This window comes from Macaca mulatta, chromosome 12, assembly GCF_049350105.2.
Source record: "Macaca mulatta isolate MMU2019108-1 chromosome 12, T2T-MMU8v2.0, whole genome shotgun sequence".
NCBI classification, from domain to species: domain Eukaryota; kingdom Metazoa; phylum Chordata; class Mammalia; order Primates; family Cercopithecidae; genus Macaca; species Macaca mulatta.
The window spans coordinates 141,043,038-141,062,700 of record NC_133417.1 but is presented as its reverse complement, the minus strand read 5'-3'; the positions used below and the strand labels follow the sequence as shown (position 1 = coordinate 141,062,700).

Below are 19,663 nucleotides of genomic sequence, written 5' to 3'. Positions count from 1 at the left end.
AGCCTGGACATCAGGGGCAGGAGGAGATGGCCAGGTTCTCTGGCCAGGGCTCTGCGAAGGGCAGGGAGGAGGCCAAGGCGTACGGCTGTGTATCTGTACTCAAATATAGAGATTAAAAAATGCTAAAGAGAAAGAAAGAAAGGAGAGCACACAGCTGCCGTCCCCCAAACAGACCTCCCATCTGCCACCCACGATTTGCATGTCACCTTCTCCGGGCTCATTTGTACTTCATTAACTGCCATTGACTTAACAAGATTTATGCAAATGGCACCATAGGAGCTCCCTAACTCCCACTGCAATCAAGTGATTATGTATGTACAACTCTCCACAGCAATGAAAAATTAATACGTGACAAGCCCACTCGCCGCTGAGCCGGGCCTCTGGCTTTTATTTTTCTTGCTTTGCTTTTTAATTTTTACTCCAATAGACCTTATCTTCTTAGTTAAAGAAAAAAAAAAAAAAAAAAAAAAAAGAAACCGAACTCTCTGAACCAATCTCTTCCAAGACCCCAGAAAGGACACAAAAGGAGAAGTAGACCCAGGTCCACAAGAAATGAAGTTGTGGTCCAGAAAATAAGTTATATTCTTGATGGGGAATCTGTAATTGGGAGAAAGAAGAGATAATGTCATTGACCATCATGATTCAGCGAACTCCCACACTGAGGTCGGGGGCGCCTTGGTGCTCACGGTGAACGAGATATCACATGGAAGTGAAAGGGGGTTAACATAAGCCACTGCAACATGTACAATCTGTAAACTCAGAGGTTAGGTTGCAAAGAGTGTTGAAGGCTGCCTTGCCTGGGTCCTAAACCATCCGTTACAAGACTCCTGTTGGGGGAAAGAAGAGTCTGCAATAGCAACTCCACGCAGGTTGCTGAGGTTCTAAAACAATTCCTCTGCCATTAGGCAAAGGTCCATCAGCTGGTGTGTGAGGCTTTGATCATGCAGACCTGAGTCTTCCGCATGGGCTGAGTACTAAGACACAGTCATCTGCAGCTGGTGACAAGAGCAGAGAACACGTTTGCGGCAAACACGGTAAGGAGGGGAATGGAAAGATGCCTCCCACCCGGAGAACGGCTGAGCACGGCTGTGTTATCCCTGGAGAAACATGTTGCTGCAGGCAGTCTCAGAAGTTTCTTTCTACAGTCATAAGATACTTTTGTCTCAGGTTGTGATTCACTTATTTAATTTAAAACATGTAACGTTGCTTCCTAAGCTTTCTGAAGGCTTTTCATCGATGGGCAGTGGAAAGAGCATGGGCATGGGGGCAGAGAGACCTGGTCCGCATCCTTGCACCTACTTCCTGGCTGCCTGGTATAGGGTCCTCCCCATCTCTGTGTTTAAAATAAGGACAACACAGCTACCACAACTGTGGCAATGTCGAGGATTAAACAGGATCCCGAATGAACAGCACTTACATAATAAGCACTCATTTAATTGTTCATTTATTCAACAAATAATTCGGTTGAGTTTCTAGAATATGGCCATCAGGCTCCATCCCCTGCAATCCTCTCATTTCATTTCCACACTGAAGTCATCACACCAGGAGGGTCAGGAATTCGAGGCTACCTGGAGTGATCTATGTTCCTTTAGAAACAAGGGCACACACAGGGATGTGAGATAAATCGATACAACCGTCTGCAAATCCACATCAATCCACCCGATGCATAGAGAGACTCTGACAAGGGTGCCCTGAACATGACTAATTCAAAAATCCAGTATTGCTAACATTTAAAAATTCTCTGTGGAACCTCCACATCTAACTGCTTCAAGGGTTGCAGACATCATCCAGTTCCCCATTTTACAGATGAGGCACCTGAGGCCTGGAGTGCCAGCCACAGGGGGACTCTGCTGGGCCAGGTGTGGATCTGAGAAGGGAGCTGTCTATGGCTACAAGAGGGGGACAATTAGGAGGGACAAGGAGCTCCCTGTGCCCAGGAGTCACCGGGAAATCAGACCATGATTTAGATTTCAACGAGATTACTTTGAACATTCACAATCGAAAGGCTTCCAAGGACTGGATAATACTCATTTTACGCTTGATGGTCAACTCCAATCTGCACACATATTGAAAAGCTAGCCTGCAAAGCTAGCCCCCTCCACAGATGAGCAGGGTACAAATTGAATGAAGGTTCCAATTATTCTGGGGGCCCGCCTGGCTCGCACAGAGGGACTCCTGCCAGGCTGGTGAGCACTCCCACCCAAATCAACCACAGACAGGCATTAAGAAAACGGTCTGTTATTTAGTTTTAATATTCCCCAAAGTAAATGTCCTGGCACCAGTTTATAAAAAAGAAAATAAAATGTTAAATGATTTTTATAATTCCAGTTGAAAAAGGGATCAATAGCATAAAAATTACACATTAAAATCAGCTTACGCAGAGTTAGGTTATAAATAAATGCACCAAGAAAGAATAAACAACTATGTGCACGGACCTCTAAAGTGAAGGACCTTTTTTATAGTGAAAACACCACCCACCATCAAAGTGGGAAGTTCTGTTGTTGCTGTCTTTGAATATATGGAGGGAAGAGAACCTCTCCTAAAGGTGCCCCGGGCCAATCCATACATGTGCGGCCCAGTAGATGAACGAGTGTCTTACACAGATGCATGAGGGCCTTGGTGATGGCCTGCAGGCCTCCTCCTTCTCTGCCTGGCAAAGGCATGCCCTGTGAGCCAGGAAGGAGAAAGCTTGATCCCGGGCAGGGTCAGTTACACTGTGGGCAGAGCTGCGGTCTTTGCAGTAGTTCCTGGGCATCTTGGGAAACTCTGTGGACTCCCTCCTCTGGTCTCACCCAAGATGTCGTGGTCCTATTTAACCCCTTCCTCTCCCACATCTTCGCGCTGACACTGCCTGGCCCGTCTCTAAGGCTGTGTTCCTATTTGCTTCAAATGCACGAACCCTACATGACCAGAATAATCCTACTCCATGTGTGGAACGACTGTCCCCTTGTTAAGGGCAGCCAGTGCCTACACAGTTCCTAAGGGATTAGGGACGCCGTGTAGGTACCCGCAGGAGAGAGGACAGCAAAGCAGTGAGCTGGACCAGAGGTGCACACCGGTCACAAGCCCTGTGCCTGAGAGGCGGAGCCCTTCTCCTGCCCACAGAGGCTTTTGCTCAAGAAGGATGCACTCCAAATCAACTGGCTTTCTTTAACAAACCAGAAGATGCCATTTCCAGAAGCCACGGTGTGGGGTTGAACTCTATTTTTATTCTCCTTGGAAATCGAACCACAATCTACGTCACACGTGGACTCCAGGGTTTTTTTTTTTTCTTATTGGAGACATAAAGTGATTTAGAATCCGGTTCTGGGCTAATGAAACCCTGTTCCAGGCTAGCAACACAGGCCAAAACAAATGGTTGAATTCAAGTCCTGTTGTGTAATGAGGAAGTTTAATTAAGGCCCCACATTACAGCTGTAAATGTTCCTTTATATAATAAGGTCTAAATGAAACCGAACCTAATCAAAGTTACAATTCCTTCATTAGCAAATTACAAACAAGAGCGCACAGCTGACACACCAGCTATGATTATCACAACTAATTGCCTCGTTGTTACAAACCAGCCTGAAACAGTGTTCAGATGTCCGTCTGTGAGAGCAAATTAGGGCCACGTCGGGCTGTTCCTGTGATCACAAGGGGCTCTTGTAGGCGATCTGAGTTACCCCTGTTGCCCGGCGGCCCGCGGCCCAATCAAAGCCGCGCTACAAAGGCAGCCTTTGAAGGCTCTCAGCCTGGAAACGCACTCCATATGCAGGCGGGCAGCCCGCACTTCATTAGGTCTGTTGTCTCCGTTCCCTCTTCTCATTCTAATGATCCCATTTGAATACACACAGGAACTCTGCTAATTGATGTCAAGTGACAGACTTCTACATTCATCAACAGAGCACAGCAGACAGACCTTGGCGCGCGAGCCAGCATCATCTCTGGGAAGACCTGAGGTGTGTCTCCGGCGACAGGGAAGGAAGGATGGGGATGCTGCTCACCTGTTTAATTGGGATGGCTCGGCCGCTCCCGATGCTGTCCGCACGACTCTCCAGGCCTTTCTTCTCTTTGTCTGGGTCGCTCCCTTTCCGAGACTGCAAAGCAAAAGGAAAGTTGGCATCTGGGTAAGGGCTGCAGTTCACAGACGGGGCTCTGCCCCTGTTTGCAGAATTCCTGCCAATACACATTTAGAAAACACGCGTGATCTATGTGTGCGCACAGACACATCCGACCAGCAGACCGCTCAGCAGTTCATCTCCACTGACTCATCATTTTTAAAGAGAACCGTCTAAACTTTCCCACTGACTTTTCTACCACAAAATTATCTTTTAATTCTTTTTTAAAAAGTTCAAAATTCAATTACTACAAACCAATGGGCCATAGAGGAAAGTAACGCCCAATAGAAAAACGCATTCGAAAGCTGCAGTTCACATAGCCGAGGAAAAAAGGGGCTGCTCAATGTTCATTTGGAAAATCCACTACATAAACATACATATTTAACTAATGTTTGAATGATTTTAAAATTCTATTAACTAGTCAGCTGTGCGATTTAACGGCACACCCTTGATTAGTATCAAGGTGCCGTTAACATTTTCCTTGTATTGCTTCTGGGTGGGTGGAAAATGGCAAATTCGAAGCTAAGCTAATGGACAAAACCACAAAAAATAACGAAGGGAAAAGAAAACCCCTGAAAATCGCCTTTGGACAAAAGGTCAGTATTTGGGAAATAATGAACAGCTTTGTTTGACGAGGTCCTGAGTCAATTATCTCCGATGCACTGCTGACCTGCTGCGGACAACAAGTGACGGGCGCCGGGTGGGATGGGTGGTGACCTTTAACCCAGGGAAGCCCCAGCCAAAAGCACACCTTGACTTGGGTAAAACTGAAGGAGCTCCATCGTCTCAGCCTCCTCTCTCGATGGCATGAGGAAGTGTGAGCACAATGATTTTCTGACAGATTTATTTTATTATGAGAGAAAGATCGGAGACTCGTCCTCCTTAATAACTGTGCTGACAAGTGACAACTTCACTCCATTACTTTTCAATGGGAACATTACTCACGCAATATTGAAAATGGAGAAACATTTTCATGTGCTTTTCAAATCTGAGATGATATATGAAATGAACACTTTGTGGTGTCCACTGCTACAATGAAAAGCTAATGGAATCCAGGTTCAAAGAGATGTGAGATGGAACAGCTGATTTAAAAAATATACATATTAAAAGGGGCAATGTCACGGGTCATAATAAAAACAAGGGCTGATGGGACACATTTAGGATTCCAGAAGAGGCTGCTACCAAATTAAGGAGGAGGACAAGGAGAACAGTTCCCATGATGGAAACTCAGATCCAGCACTTCAAAGGGTGCTACTCTCCTGCGCAGCTGTGTTCATCAGGAAACACGCTTCGCAGACGGTGATAAGAGCTCATGTTTATTGAACACCTACTACGTGCCAAGCACTGTGCACTTGTTTCCCTTAGGATGGTGGATGCCTAGAATGAGATGACAGGGAATAAATCAAGTAACAAACACAAAGTTGCAGAAGAATATAAAACGTAAGGTTAACCCTTTGGGCTAGAAGGAAAAGAGAGATATTTATCAGTTCCTTGTCAAGAGCTCATTTTTCTCTTTAATTAATTAATAATGTATAGTAAGAGCTACACAATAGCCTTAAATTCTTTTCTCCACGTCTCAATTGATGAGAAGAGCTGGCTCCTGAGGTTCCTACTTTTAAAATAAATTTCAAAGCACACAGTGATAACACTAAAAAAAATATTTTTTAATTAACAAAGAATATTTAGAGTACTTTGGGAATTTTACAAATTCTAAATTTCTAAATTTGGAAATCCATCTTCATTATTCTCTATTAACCAGAATAATTAACAAAACAAACATTAAAAAAATTAACATCTTCCTCAAGGCAGCACATCTGTCCCCCCAGCCACTCCATTCTCAGAAGAGAATTTCAGATTCCACTTGAAATGGGAAAAAACAGCTCACTGCCCTGCTGCAAACACCTTAGAACACGAACTGTGAGCAACGCAACTCAGCATCTGATCACACACTGAGATAAAAGAGACTGAAACTTCAGTAAGACTTCATTGCAAAAATAAAACAAAAATTTCCTGACAACTTGAACAATTGGCTGGAGACAGTCAAAACACTAAAATTTCCAGGAAAGAACAGTGGCAAGCTGTGAGGCAAAAGAGTTTGCTGTACCTCAGCCCCACAATCACTTTGTCTACATCAGGCTGTATCCATAAACTTGAAATCCGACAACCAGACTAAATCAAATCCAACGGACAGAGACACCCCAGCATATACAAATTCCCAGTAAGGTTTCCTTTCTCTGCCAACTTGGGAGACTTCATCACTAATGGCACATCCTTCTGTGATGCTGGAATGGCTCCGAGGAATCATCAGACACAAGGCAGCCCTCAGCACCCACGGCGTCTGCCAGGAGTGACCCTGCCCTGCATACAGCCTGCTGCACACTGCCAGAAATGTAACAACAGCAGATCACACCCATCCCAGAAGGGTTGCAGATTTAAAGTCAACGCACAGCAAGCCACCATAGTAACTGCTTCGCCTCCAACAAACACTCAATGCAGAGGAAAGAAAGGTTAAGGTAATCCAATTATCACCTGCTTCTTTACAAAAATGTTTAACTTCCCGACGTGGTGAGAGAAGCCATGAAGGACACCCCCATCAACTAACTACCTGCCTACAGGAACAAGGGCATCATTGCCAAGAGCCCTGTGTATCAAACAGAAACCGCTTTCCCCCTTTCAACCAGTGGCTAAGTCAACGGCTGCTGGAACACACTATGGGAGGTACCCAGGAGCTCCTCTGCAGAAACAAATAAATGCCATTCAAACAGTTCTGTTCACACTATGAATTTTGCTGCCTTATTTTTTTATGGCAAGTTTCTGAGTTGGGCAATGTATATTCACAATCTTTGCTTCCTGGGTACGCTTGGCTCTAACGGTATCAGCATTATACGGTAAGCTTTTAAAAAAACATCACATAAATGACATCGTTATTATACAGCTTGAAAATGGACAAAGCCATGCAATGTATAATTTCAGGACTCAAACTAGAGCAAGCTGACAGCATGGACACAGATAATATAGACCAAATTCAGGTTAATGCTGATCCCTGGGCAGACAGGCAGGAAAAATGCGTTCTGGAGGCACATGGAAGGAGCTGCAACTTTTACTTAGGATTTGCTTATTTCTTGCAGTAGCAGCGTGGCAGAAAAGGGCTTATATTTGATGAAGTGTGTGGTGAGTACACATATGCTTTTTATTTCTGTATGTCTGAAAAATTTTTCTAATAAAACATTTTAACCACATGTAAACTAGGGCTGCTAAACTAAATTAATTGCTCTAAGAACCCATATTACCAAACTAGGCATTAACTGGAGACAGTCTTTTAATGCTTTTTTCCCCAAAGAAATGAATGAAATAAAATGTAACTTAGTGTTTGATCAGTTAAGTATAATTCCTACTGTAAATGTAACATATAATTTGGATTATTACAGAGATTTTGTTCGTACTCTTTTGTAAAAAAGTGTCATTTATTTTTGTTTAAAAATTGTATATGAATATATGCAAACGAACATCTGGGAGCACAAAATGTTAGCCCAGAGCAGTACATTACAGTCTACTTTATAAAATGTATAAGAATGGTATCGGAAAAAATGATGCGTGTACTACTTAATTAACTATGGCCTCTTTATGATGTTCTAATAAATACGGTGGATAGTGCCCCTCCAGCTGGGTGTTACAATCCCAGTCTGCACAAATTTTTATTCACTAAGATTGTCTGTATACCATGCATCTGTCCTCGGACTAGACACTTCCAAATACACACACATTTTGACAGTTTATGCCTATAATCACCAACAACTGCCAGGGATGAAGAGTCTATCAAATTTTACATATTTAAAAACAGAAGAAAACTGGTCATGCTAAAAATTTAATTACTTAATTGCTATGATTTCAAAATTAATTTGCCTTCCTTTTGTTCCTTGGATGACACTGACATCTAGTGGAGTTACTATTTCCAAGAACTTCAACTTAAGACTACACCACATGCATCATCACCATCACCACCACCACCACCACCACCATCATCATCACCATCATTTTGTTCAATGTCGAGCCCACTGAGGACCAACATATGGATCCCTGCCCAGAACTATCACCATCTTTTCCTTAAATGCCACAATGCAAACCTATTGTAGTGGCAGCTTCTTTTATGACTCCAAGTTCCTATTCCCACTAATGCCAATGAGGCAGCTGGATTCAATTTCTGATCTGATCTCAAATTTGTTTTCCAGGATCAAGGAGAAAGACAACAAACACTGGTCACACTTAGATCCATAGGCAGGCCATTATATTACACGACACATTAATGGTGAAATAATTAATTGTGATTTTTGGTCACTGTAACGATGAGTTTTTACTGGCTTCTGCACCTGCCCTGCCCAGCCTCTTCATGGATGCCTGTAAGTGCATCTGTGTGTCTGCAGCGTGAATCTACAGGAACAGGGTCTCTCCTCCTAGGGTGCAGAGTCCCTTCTCCTTCACCCTAAATGCTTTCTCTTGAACATGTGTTGACTCTGGCAGCAAGTTTCTCCTAGACACTGAGCTAAACCAGGGCTGTGCAGACAGATGTTAAGTCAGTATTTATTAACTGAGCTCTTATTTTGATTCTCTCTGCCTTGAAGTGTTTTCCTCCCTAAGTCACCTGGGTGGTCAGTTACCCAGTGGGATACTGCTTTCCGGCACACTCCAGTTCCACAGCTTATAAAGGGAGGGGACAGGAAGGTGCTGGCATTCTCCTCGTAAATATTCTCATTTTTAATTTTGTGGTTTTTAAATTTCTCTCCTTTGAAGAGAAAGCAAAGTCAACAAGCAGAAAATGTGGCCCTCAGACGGCGTGTGAGGATGAGTGCTGTCCCCTTCCACTCCCTCAACAAAGGCACAGGTGTTCTCGACCACCACGATGACAAGCCCGCCCTTCCTCCCAAGGCACAGGCCGCCTGCCCACAGCCCACACCCTCTCTCAATCCAGCTGCATCTTTGGCTATTGGTTTCTCAAGTCACCGAGTCATTGTGCAGACTGTTCTGAGAGGAAACACTTCAACCCAAAGCCCCCCGGGCTGGGTGCAGGCAGGGGCTCCAGGTGTTAGACGGAGCTGGGAAGCAGCTATTTAGGTAACTGCTGCTGTTCTTGGTGTGTCTGAAGAAACTGCCCAATAAAACATGTTATCCATGCACTAATTTAAGCATGTGAGATACTCACCTGTATGTTGCAGAAACCTAATTACCCACCTCCTATAATCTATCACATATGCTTAACACTACCAGAAATCATTTTATACCATCAATGGGAGTGAGGAAACAACGGAAGCAATGCCACCAGGTCTCTTCTGCCTCCTCCAGGAAGTCTTCCCGGAAGCCCCACTACAGAAGTACTGTGGTTTCCAGCCCAGAGAGATCAAGTCATTTGCCTAAGGTCAAACATCCATCAGCAGTGGAGGCCAGGGTCTGAGCTTGGTCTGTCTGATCAGTCCTCACCCTGATGCCCAGCAGCAGCCTCTGTGGGAGCTGATGTGGTGTAAGGCAACCAGCAAAGGCAAGGGGAGGCTGGGGAGGAGGGGGTGTGTGCAGCTGGCAACCGCCTCAGCAGTCACGAGCGTCCAATGAGAGACTGCCCCAAACACGTGGCAGAGGGGCTGGTGATCTCCCAGACTTGGCAGGAACCACAACGTAATATCAAGATCGGATTTACAAAGGGGCAGCAATCTGACTCCCAGCCACCCCTCTAGAGTCCTCCTTTAACTCAATAGGAAATATTAAGCTTTGCATCTGGGTCAGCAGTAACCAACCAGAAATGGAAGTCAGATGGTTTAAAACAGGGCACCACTGACATGTGGGGCTGGATAATTCCCTGCTGTGAGGGGCTGACCTGTGCACTGTGGGATGCTTTGCAGCACCCCTGGTTGCTACTCATGGCTAGACATCTGCAGAACCTTACCTTCCCACTCCCATACTCCTGTTGTGACAGCCCAGAGTTTCTCCAGAAATTGCCAAATGTCCTTGGAGAGCAAAACCACCCTGGTTGAGAAGCACTGTTTCAAAAGCATGTACTTGTAATGCATGATCCAGGGAGGAAAAGCATTCTTCTCAAGTCCAAAGGCTTCGGTCACCTGACAGCAGCCGTGCCTGGAGTTTGGGGCTCAACTGTGTAGACTCCAGATTGACTGGTAATGTCTGCTATGCATAGGGAAGGGACAGGCTGGTGGCATTTCTGCCTCCTCTGTAATTCAGGGATTCTCTGCATCTCAATCACCCAGGGAGTTTTTAAGCACTTCACATGCTGGTTGTGCACTATAGCTCTTGCCTGTAATCCCAGCACTTCAGGAGGCCAAGGCGGGAGGATGGCTTGAGCCCAGGAGTTCAAGACCACCCTAGGCAACACAGTAAAACCCATTTCTTAAAAAAAAAAAAAATAGCCACACACAGTGGTGAGTGCCTGTGGTCCCAGCTACTCAGAAGGCTGAAGTGGGAGGATTTCAGGAGGTTGAGGCTGCAGTGAGCCATGGCTGAGCCACTGCACTCCAGCCTGGGCAACAGAGTGAGACCCCATCTCAAAAGGGGGGTAAAAAAAAGGAACTACACGTGCCCGAGTGCACCCAGATTGTGAATTTATAAACCTGAACCCAGATAGCTCATCTCTGCTTTCAACATGCTCTACAGAAAAAAACCCAAGTGGAGAGCCTCATGGCAATGAGCCTCCAGGAAGCACCTCCCAGCCCCCAGCCTCCACCCCGAGGGCAGCGCCAGGCACGCCAGCAGCAGCAGAAGGGGGCCTGTGGACAGTGACAGCTTAGATATCATCTGAACGGTTAGAGACACACATCTGGGAAACTTAGAGTTTTGTCATCTCCTTGTATCCACTGTGACATGTGTTTAGCTGGAGCCACAGGATAACAAGTGCCTTTACACACACCCCTAGCTCTTTATTTCAGACACATGAAGTCAGGAATGTCTACACTAAGAAACCCCCACTCTACTCAACATCCAAATCTTTGCTTCTCATGATTTTCTTAGTCTTCCACAGAAATCAATGGTATTAACTTTAATATAGTTGAGATTCTACAAATACCACTGAACCGTGCGGCAACCAGGTTTGTGTTAATGGAGACGCTTCAGAATCTCATTCAAATCTCCACCCAGGGGTGACACTCACGGTGAACAGGTTGGACCGGCGCTTGGACTGCTTGCGAACGGGCGTGGGCGTGTTGGCAGTGGGAGGAACATCGATCCGAAGTTCCTTCTGGCTGGTGCTGGGAGTCGATGGAACGGAGGAGGAATAGTCGCTTAAACTCCCACCTCCATTACTTGTCTGAAATGATTAAAATCCAAGGTTTTATTAACGACACACTCAGGAACGCAAGCCCTCCACTTAAGCAAGGTCATAACCAACAAGGCGGCATGAGCCCCACGGAAGGGATGCGTGAGAATGGCTGACTGGCGTCTATGGCTTTGCCAGGTGTATTAGCATCACGTCTACGAGGTCTCATCCTGGAACATGCCAACCATCTCACTCAGTGGCGTCCCCTAAGAAAAGTGACTGAAGACAAAGTCTCTTTCATTTAACTTAGAAGATTTCTGAAGTTCAAATTTGATTATTTTCTCTTTCCTCTGAAAATGAAAGAGATTGGTTAAACTAAACGGATTCTATGTTTCCTTCACTGCCTTAGATCAGTAGAACCACAGCTAACATTCTGAAAGCGACACCTGGAAAATCTGAGTGTTTTTGAAAAGTATTTCAAGATTTACAGAAAAATAAACACAGCAAGTGAAGACATTCTTTTTTTATGTATTTATTTATTTTTTTGAGACAGGGTCTCACTCTGTCACCCAGGCTGGAGTGCAGTGGTGCGATCTCACTCACTGCAGCCTCAATCTTCTGCTGGGCACAGGTGATCCTCCCACCTCAGCCTCCCAAGGCACAAGCCACCATGCCTGGCTAATTTTTCTATTTTTTGTAGATACAGAGATGTGATTCTGCCACGTTGCCCAGGCTGGTCTTGAACTACTGAGCTCACGCGATCCACCTACCTTGAGCTCCCAAAGTGCTGGGATTACAGGCATCTGCCACTCAGCCCAGCCAGCATGAACATTCATGACTGTACCTGGACAGGCTCTGACAATACATGCCCTAACTTTACTGGCTTCCCAAGTGAACTGAAAGCATGACATTGAACCTTTTCGCCATGTCCTTAAAAAAAAAAAAAAGTGCCAACAGAGTACCTGCCCAGGAAACGTAATCAAAAAACAAGCACAGGCAAAAACAAAGCATTAAGAGGTTTTTGGTTGGGTTCTTCAAAGTGACAATTATTTCGTTTGCTTCCAAGTAAATTATTTTGCAAAATGTTGTTATGGAAAGATAGCAGTTTCTATGGGACCTAAGGGAGATGATAATTATAATTGAATGCCACTACCAAATTTAAGTATAAAGCGAGATTGGCCATTAAGATTTACTCACAACTGTTCAACCTATAAGCAGACTAGGACCAAGACCAGAGAAGGGTGGTTTAAATCACCAGCGAGGACCACAGCCACACACCTCCCATCACCACCCGGGCCAGCATGCCTCATAACACAGGCAGCATGAAGACAGAAAACATTAACGAATGATTCCCATAAAACTCACTTGGCCACAGCAGTTTCTGAAGAAAATGTTAAGTCAATTACATCATGCTGTTACTCATAAAGTTGAAAAAAAAAAATTCAACCTTGCATTGGCTGGGAACACTATTTGTACATTCTCTTTGGTTCTAAGAGTCCGACTTCTCACGTCACATAACGTACCTGGCTGATGTGCACGGCGGACACCTGCGCAGAACAGACGGAGGAATGGCTGGGAGAATTAGGCAGCGACTTGCAGGGTCCTATGGACAGCTGCTGCTTCTTCCTTGTGGCAACAATCTTCTGGGCAACTGGTGGACACACAGACAAAAAGAAATCCATGTCAATCAATTTCCAAATTCAGGAACAGAGCAGAGATCATCAGTCTGTCATCGAAATCTGTTATTTCCTTCTTTCGCAGTAATAGCATTCCTAGTTCTTAGTTGGGCAAATGACAACCAGAATAAATATGACATTTTCCAGAGCCTCCTCCCATCCCCCCACCCCCACATCAGCTGAACATGGCCAGGTACACCAGCTCTGGCCAGCAGGATGAGAGCAGAAGGATCACAGGGCAGCTTTTAAGGATCTTTCTTGAGAGCTTCCCTTTGCCCCCAAATTCTTGTATGTCTTTCCTACTTGTTGCCTGAAATGCACAAATGTTATGTTGCCTCAGCAGCATTGTGGAACACGAGGTGACACTGGGAACAGGAGCCACGTGGGAGGGAGACAGAGCCGGTCCCCCGACTCCGGTCTCCCGCCTCCACAGAAGGCCTCAGCAGCCCTGCACAGACCACCTCAGAGGAATGTGAAGCAAAAAAATACACACCTGTCTCATTTAAGTTATTCTCATAAAATGATCTTTTTTTCCAGTTACTTGGAACAAAAATAATCCTAAATAAGGCAGGGCAATTTAACCAAACCCCCTGGAAAGACAAAAACTGTTTTTTGGGGTTTTTCCCCCCTAAAGCCTAAAGAATTCCTCTTAACTCTACAAGCTATCATACAGAATTATATTCAAGGACATGTAATTATATCAAAGACCTCTTTTATTTAAATATACTACTGCACACATTGGAAGTTTATCTTAATCAATACAAATCTAAATTCAAGCAGCCATAACTTCTCTTGGCAAATAGGCTCGCTGATAAAGCATACTGGATGTAATTGGAAAGGAAGTCAACGATTAGAAAACTTCCTACACCAATAGGTGTCACTGCCGCAGAATAACTACAGTTTTGATTTGAATAGATGTGTGTCTTTGGGGACTAGCAGTAATTAAGTTCAACGATATTCAATCCTTGTCTTTGCCTAGATAGTTGCTATTTTCGAAGATGTCCATGGAGAAGAACATGTGATCTCTCCCCAGCAATAGGTTATAACATAGACGGGGCCCATATCGTGTTTGCAGATAATTTCTTTTCCAAATGAATACAATTTTAATAAGAAACTGGTCTGTCCACAGCCTATAGGTTTCATGTAAATGAATGATGGTATAAATATGATTAAGTGAAAATGCAATACGTAAAAAATGGCTCGCAGAGATGAAGAAGCAGCTTCATTAGTTACATCCCACCTCCAATAGGCCTCTTATCATCCTGAAAGGATGATATCAATTAATTTATCTTCCGGTAGTGTATTGATCATAACCTTCATCAGCTAATCATGTTTAAATTACAGAGGAATATCGTGGCACTCTGTCATTTCAGAACCATTGGCATATTGATCTGGGGTCTTTGAAGACATTTACTAGAATATTTTAAAAGTCATTACGTGAACTCAAAAATAAAATCTAAGACTTCGACAGATGCAAAATGTGTTGTCTAGGTACCCTGAAATTGCAAAAACCAAAAGTAAATTAGCCAAAAATCATAATTGCCTGGGTGAGTGCTAAAGTACTGCTACTTTGTTTTTGAAAAATAGCAATAAGGGGCTTTGATTATCAACTACACTGATATCTGATTTTACTCCCAGCCTCAGAGTTACTATTCAGCTGGATGGCCACACTGACTTTACACTCGAAAGAAATGCGCAGACGTCAGAATTAGATAGGTCTAGGATGCAGGCTTTGAGAGCTTTGCAGACATTTTCATTTGTAGAAACTAGGGAAGATGTGAGAAACTTCCTAAGACAAGTCAAATATGTTATTGAAATCTCTACTGTATGAAACTTCAAACGCAAATAAATATTCCATCCTTCCTACTTGGAGTCTAGGAAGAGTCAGTTCATGAGTAAAGAGAATATTTTTACAACAAAGCCTCTCATCAAACTACAGACAGGATGTACAAAGTATGAGTATTTAGCATTGTTAACTGCTGAAATTCTTCTATTTAATTATTGTTCTAGCACATTAATTAAAAAATAAAACGACGTCACAACATCCAATAACTGGTAGTATTTTGTAACTCTACTGTTTTTTTCGTATTTGTCCTATTTTCCCTCTACCTGTAACTGTTATGTCCTTCCTGCTTCCATACACAAACGAAGGAAAGGAAATGATTTATAAATATGTTGTTCTAAAATATACAGACTGCTTGAATGCTTTAAGACTATAGGGTGACCCGTAAGAATAAGGGAAAACTTTAATGAAGAACAAAAAGTATCTGACTTGAGGAGGAGGAGGGAGAGCATGAGGACTCGGAAGGGAAAGGACGCCTCTGTACCATCTGCCCATGTCTCCCCCATCTTGAAAATGCAAACTGACTACAGAGTCAACGCTGGCAAACAGCCACAAATTTGCCAATGGCTGTTGCTGCTATTTGCTCGATGTCCCAGGGATGGGATGGAATCTCTAGGCACCTCACTTGAAGACATCCCTAAATGAATTGTTTGGGCAAGCAAAAAACTAGTGTGACGACTGCCATCCAAGACATCTGCAGTCCTTCTCCACATAACCTGGCAGCAGGCTGGGTGAGTTCACAAAAGCTCCTAGAGGGAAAAGCTTGCTGGGTCTATGTGAGTGGAGGAACCCCCCTCCATTCCCACCCCCAAAAAAACAACTCAAAGAAAATGGATGGAATGTCACGGGAGGGAGCTCCTCTTCTGTGGCTGTAATCGCTAATTACTCATAATATTTAGAACATTTAAATGTTAATAGGTTTAACATGTGAATATTACCCCAGACTATGCTGTCTGGGAAGCTTTTTATAACCATTGAGTTTCTGTCTATATTTGATTATTCAAGAAATAAATTTGCTGTTTTATATAAATACATATGTTCAATGTAAATGTGTGTTGGTGCAGAGACATAAATGTTCAATGTAAACGTGTGTGGGTGCAAAGACATAAATGTTCAATGTAAACGTGTATGGACGCATAGACACAAATATGTTCAATGTAAACGTGTGTGGGTGCATAGACATATATGCTCAATGTAAACATGTGAGGGTGCAAAGACATAAATATGTTCCATGTAAATGTGTGTGGGTGCATAGACATAAATATGTTTAATGTAAACGTGTTTGGTGCATAGACATAAATATGTTCAATGTAAATGTGTGTGGGTGCATAGACATGAATATGTTCAATGTAAACGTGTTTGTTGCATAGACATAAATATGTTCAGTGTAAATGTGTGTGGGTGCATAGACATAAATATGTTCAATGTAAATGTATGTGGGTGCATAGATCAGAAACACAATCACATGGACTTACGTAAAAAAAATCTGGAAGTCGCTGGGCGCGGGGGCTCACACCTGTAATCCCAGCACTTTGGGAGGCCAAGGCAGGTAGATCACCTGAGGTCAGGAGTTCAAGTCCAGTCTGGCCAACATGGTGAAACCCCATCTCTAAAAATACAAAAATTAGCTGGGTGTGGTGGCGGACGCCTGTAATCCCAGCTACTTGGAAGGCTGAGGCAAGAGAATCAGTTGAACTCGGGAGGCAGAGGTTGCAGTGAGCCAAGATTGCGCCACTGCACTCCAGCCTGGGCAACAGAGACAGTCTCAGAAAAATTAAATTTAATGTTTAAAAAAGTCTGGAAGCTTTGTCATTGAGATTTGATCTTTTCTCAAATTGGATGGCACACTTCACCATGACTCTGTCACATGAGCTATTCCTAAATCTAAAACAGTGTCAACGGGTACAGAAAACATTTGCTCTTACTACTGACACTACCAATTAAATTACCCTCCTGAGACTCCCAAGAGTAATGCTTAGCGTTCATTTAAAAGTCACTTCCTCTACAATTTTCAAATTTTATTTAGATTTACAGATAGAAGATACCTTCAGCTAGCCCTGCGACTGTGCACGTGTGCATGGGTGTGTACCCTGCATAAAGGTGAAAACCAAGCCGGTTTCACCACAGGGTCAGAAGGGAGAAGTGTGCCCATCTTTAGGGAGCAGAGCAGGCAGGTGCCTGGGACAGGATGCAGGGGGTTCTGGGGGCTGGAAATGGGTCCTTCTTGACCTGAGGATAATTTTGTGACAACTTTTTAAGCCCAAATACACTTTCATGTATGTTTCCATTCTTCAATTAAAAAAAAGTTTAAGAACTTAACGAAAAAAGTGAGGCATACATTTACTTTATCTACAAATTGTAAATGTTTTATTCTATAGAGGGAAACAGCACCCTTTAATTAGTGGTTAAAAATAAGACAATAGCTCCCAAACAAGGCTTCATTAAATCCTGACATAATGCCCAATTTCTGCTTCCACCTTGTTTCTAAATCACACAAAATGAGGCAAGGAATCGCCCTTGGTCACACTATGAGCTTCCGGGCCAGCCCCATGCCCTCTGTAACCAGAGAACAGCTCCTCCTCCTCCTCCTCTTTGCTGCTCAAAGGCTGAGCAGGGCTGGGTGGCCTACACTTCCCATCTGTTAACTCATTTCATCCTCTCAGCTCTTTCATTTTGCAGTTGAGAAAAACCAGGCAGCGAGTTCACCAGAGCAATCCGACGGCTCCGTGACTGCTCATGACACCACCATGTGGCAATCAAACACCCAACTTCCCTGCCAGCACCCCAACAGACCGTCCTGCTTCCACAGTACGAATCATGTGTTCTTTTGCCCTGCACTCTCAGTTTCTCAGCAATTTCTAACTTTTATTTGGGTGACTAAACAAAATGCTGAACAGGACTGAGCGTGGCCACTGGCACACAGGAGGTGCTCACCAAGACTGCCCCGATGACACCGTGTGCCACACCCCATTCCCAGCCAAATGCTGAAAAGGACTGAACGTGGTGACCGGCACACAGGAGGTGCTCACCAAGGCACACCGATTACACCGTGTGCCACACCCCATTCCCAGCCAGGCCTTCTGGAAAGCCTGGGGATGCTGCTAGACTCTGCCTCTCCTGCTCTCTGCAATCTCTGGGCTGGGCCTGCCATTGCCATGGTCACTGGGAACGGCCCGGAGGCTAGGTCGCACATTCCTGGACCTCTGAGCAGCACGTGGCATTCCTGGTCATTCTCTCCTTTTCTCTTCTGCATCTTCCTCGGGCTTCCATAAACCCTGACGTCCCTGGTTTTCCTCCTCCGACTGGAACTTCTCTTTCTCATCCTCCCTTGCTGGCTCCTGAAGTATGGGTGCTTCCCTGGTGCCCTCCTGGTGTCCTCTTTTTTCCCATGCCCTCTGGCTGGGAAATCTCCTCGCGAATGTGGGCAATCTCCTCGCGAATGTCTCAGTCACCACTTCAGTGCCAGGTGCTCCCAGCATCGCCATTGCCATGAAGAGCTCTGCCTCGCATCCTGCCTTCTAGAGTCGTGCAGCCAATGACCAACTCAGGATCCCCCCTTGGATCTGCTTGCAGCGCCTTCAAGTCCACACCGCCCAGCCTGGGCCTCCTCGCCTCTCTCCGACCTGTCTCTCATCTGTTTTCTAGCTCAGTCGATGGCACACCCACTCTTCAGCATGGACAGAACAGGCCTAAAAGATTACTGGTTCAACCACCGAGTTTCCCAGAAATTCGTCTTCACTTCCACTGCCTTGATCTAAGACTGATCCCTCCATAGCTGTGACCAAAGCAGCTTCCAAATGAGTCTCCCTGACTGCCCCCTAAAGGACCCGAACATCCCGCGGGGTGACCTCAAAGGCAGATCTTACCACGGCACTGTTCTATTTCTACTTCTTCAACAGCTCCTTAGCAAAACTGGGCTCTTTCACGTTTGGGGAAGGTGGCTTGACCACACCTGGTATTTCCTTGTATTAGCACTACTGGATAAGGATCATAGTCTCTTCTGGAATAAGCAGAAAGCTCAGACAAGCCCCATGCAGAAGCTTTGTGGGGGACCGGATGACATGCGAAGGGTGGGAAAAGTGGGGGCAGAGAACTAAGGAAGACACAGAGAAAGCGTAGAGATTCCAGTGACACTGAAGAGCCACCATTAGATGACAACCAACAACTCGGTGTAAATCGAGCCCACGTTTGGGAAGTGGATTCCTCTGCTACCGGGAAAGCTAGAGCACAGTGAGGCCAGTAACTCGGGAGAAGGGGAGCAATTCCCAGTAAGCACTGATAGGTAGGGATTATAAAGTATGAACCACGTCTCCAATAAAACCGTATTTTAAATGTTCACCATAGACACACTGATGAAATTTAATTCACACGAGATGAAACACTAACTTTACTCCACAAAAATATTTTAAAAGCAAAATTTATATAGCTGAGGGCACTGCATGTCTTGTCGTGTCTTCATTTACTCCACCTTTCATTGAAAGGCTCTTCCAGGTCGGGCACGGTGGCTCACGCCTGTAATCCCAGCACTTTAGGAGGCAGAGATGGGCGGATCACCTGAGGTCAGGAGTTCGAGACCAGCCTGGTCAACATGGTGAAACCCTGTCTCTACTAAAAATACAAAAATTAGCCAGGCATGGTAGTGTGTGCCTGTAGTGCCAGCTACCCTGGAGGCTGAGGCAGAAGAATTGCTTGAACCCAGGAGGCAGAGGTTGTAGTGAGCCGTGAGCCAAGATCACGCCACTGTACTCCAGCCTGGCCAAAGAGCAAGAATCCGTCTCAAAAAAAAAAAAAATCA

The 19,663-nt window shown here is 44.6% G+C and overlaps 1 protein-coding gene across 4 annotated transcripts in view; it reads right to left on the bottom strand.

Annotated features, from left to right (window-relative positions):
• Positions 1-19,663, bottom strand: part of AGAP1 (ArfGAP with GTPase domain, ankyrin repeat and PH domain 1) — a 647,080-nt gene that overhangs the window by 330,975 nt on the left and 296,442 nt on the right. For all 4 annotated transcript variants that reach the window (XM_015111237.3, NM_001261633.1, XM_077956100.1 and 1 more), the window contains 3 exon segments: positions 12,873-13,000; positions 11,245-11,400; positions 3,984-4,076 (listed from right to left, as the gene is read on the bottom strand). In XM_015111237.3, the coding sequence (XP_014966723.1) occupies positions 3,984-4,076; positions 11,245-11,400; positions 12,873-13,000 (377 nt within the window).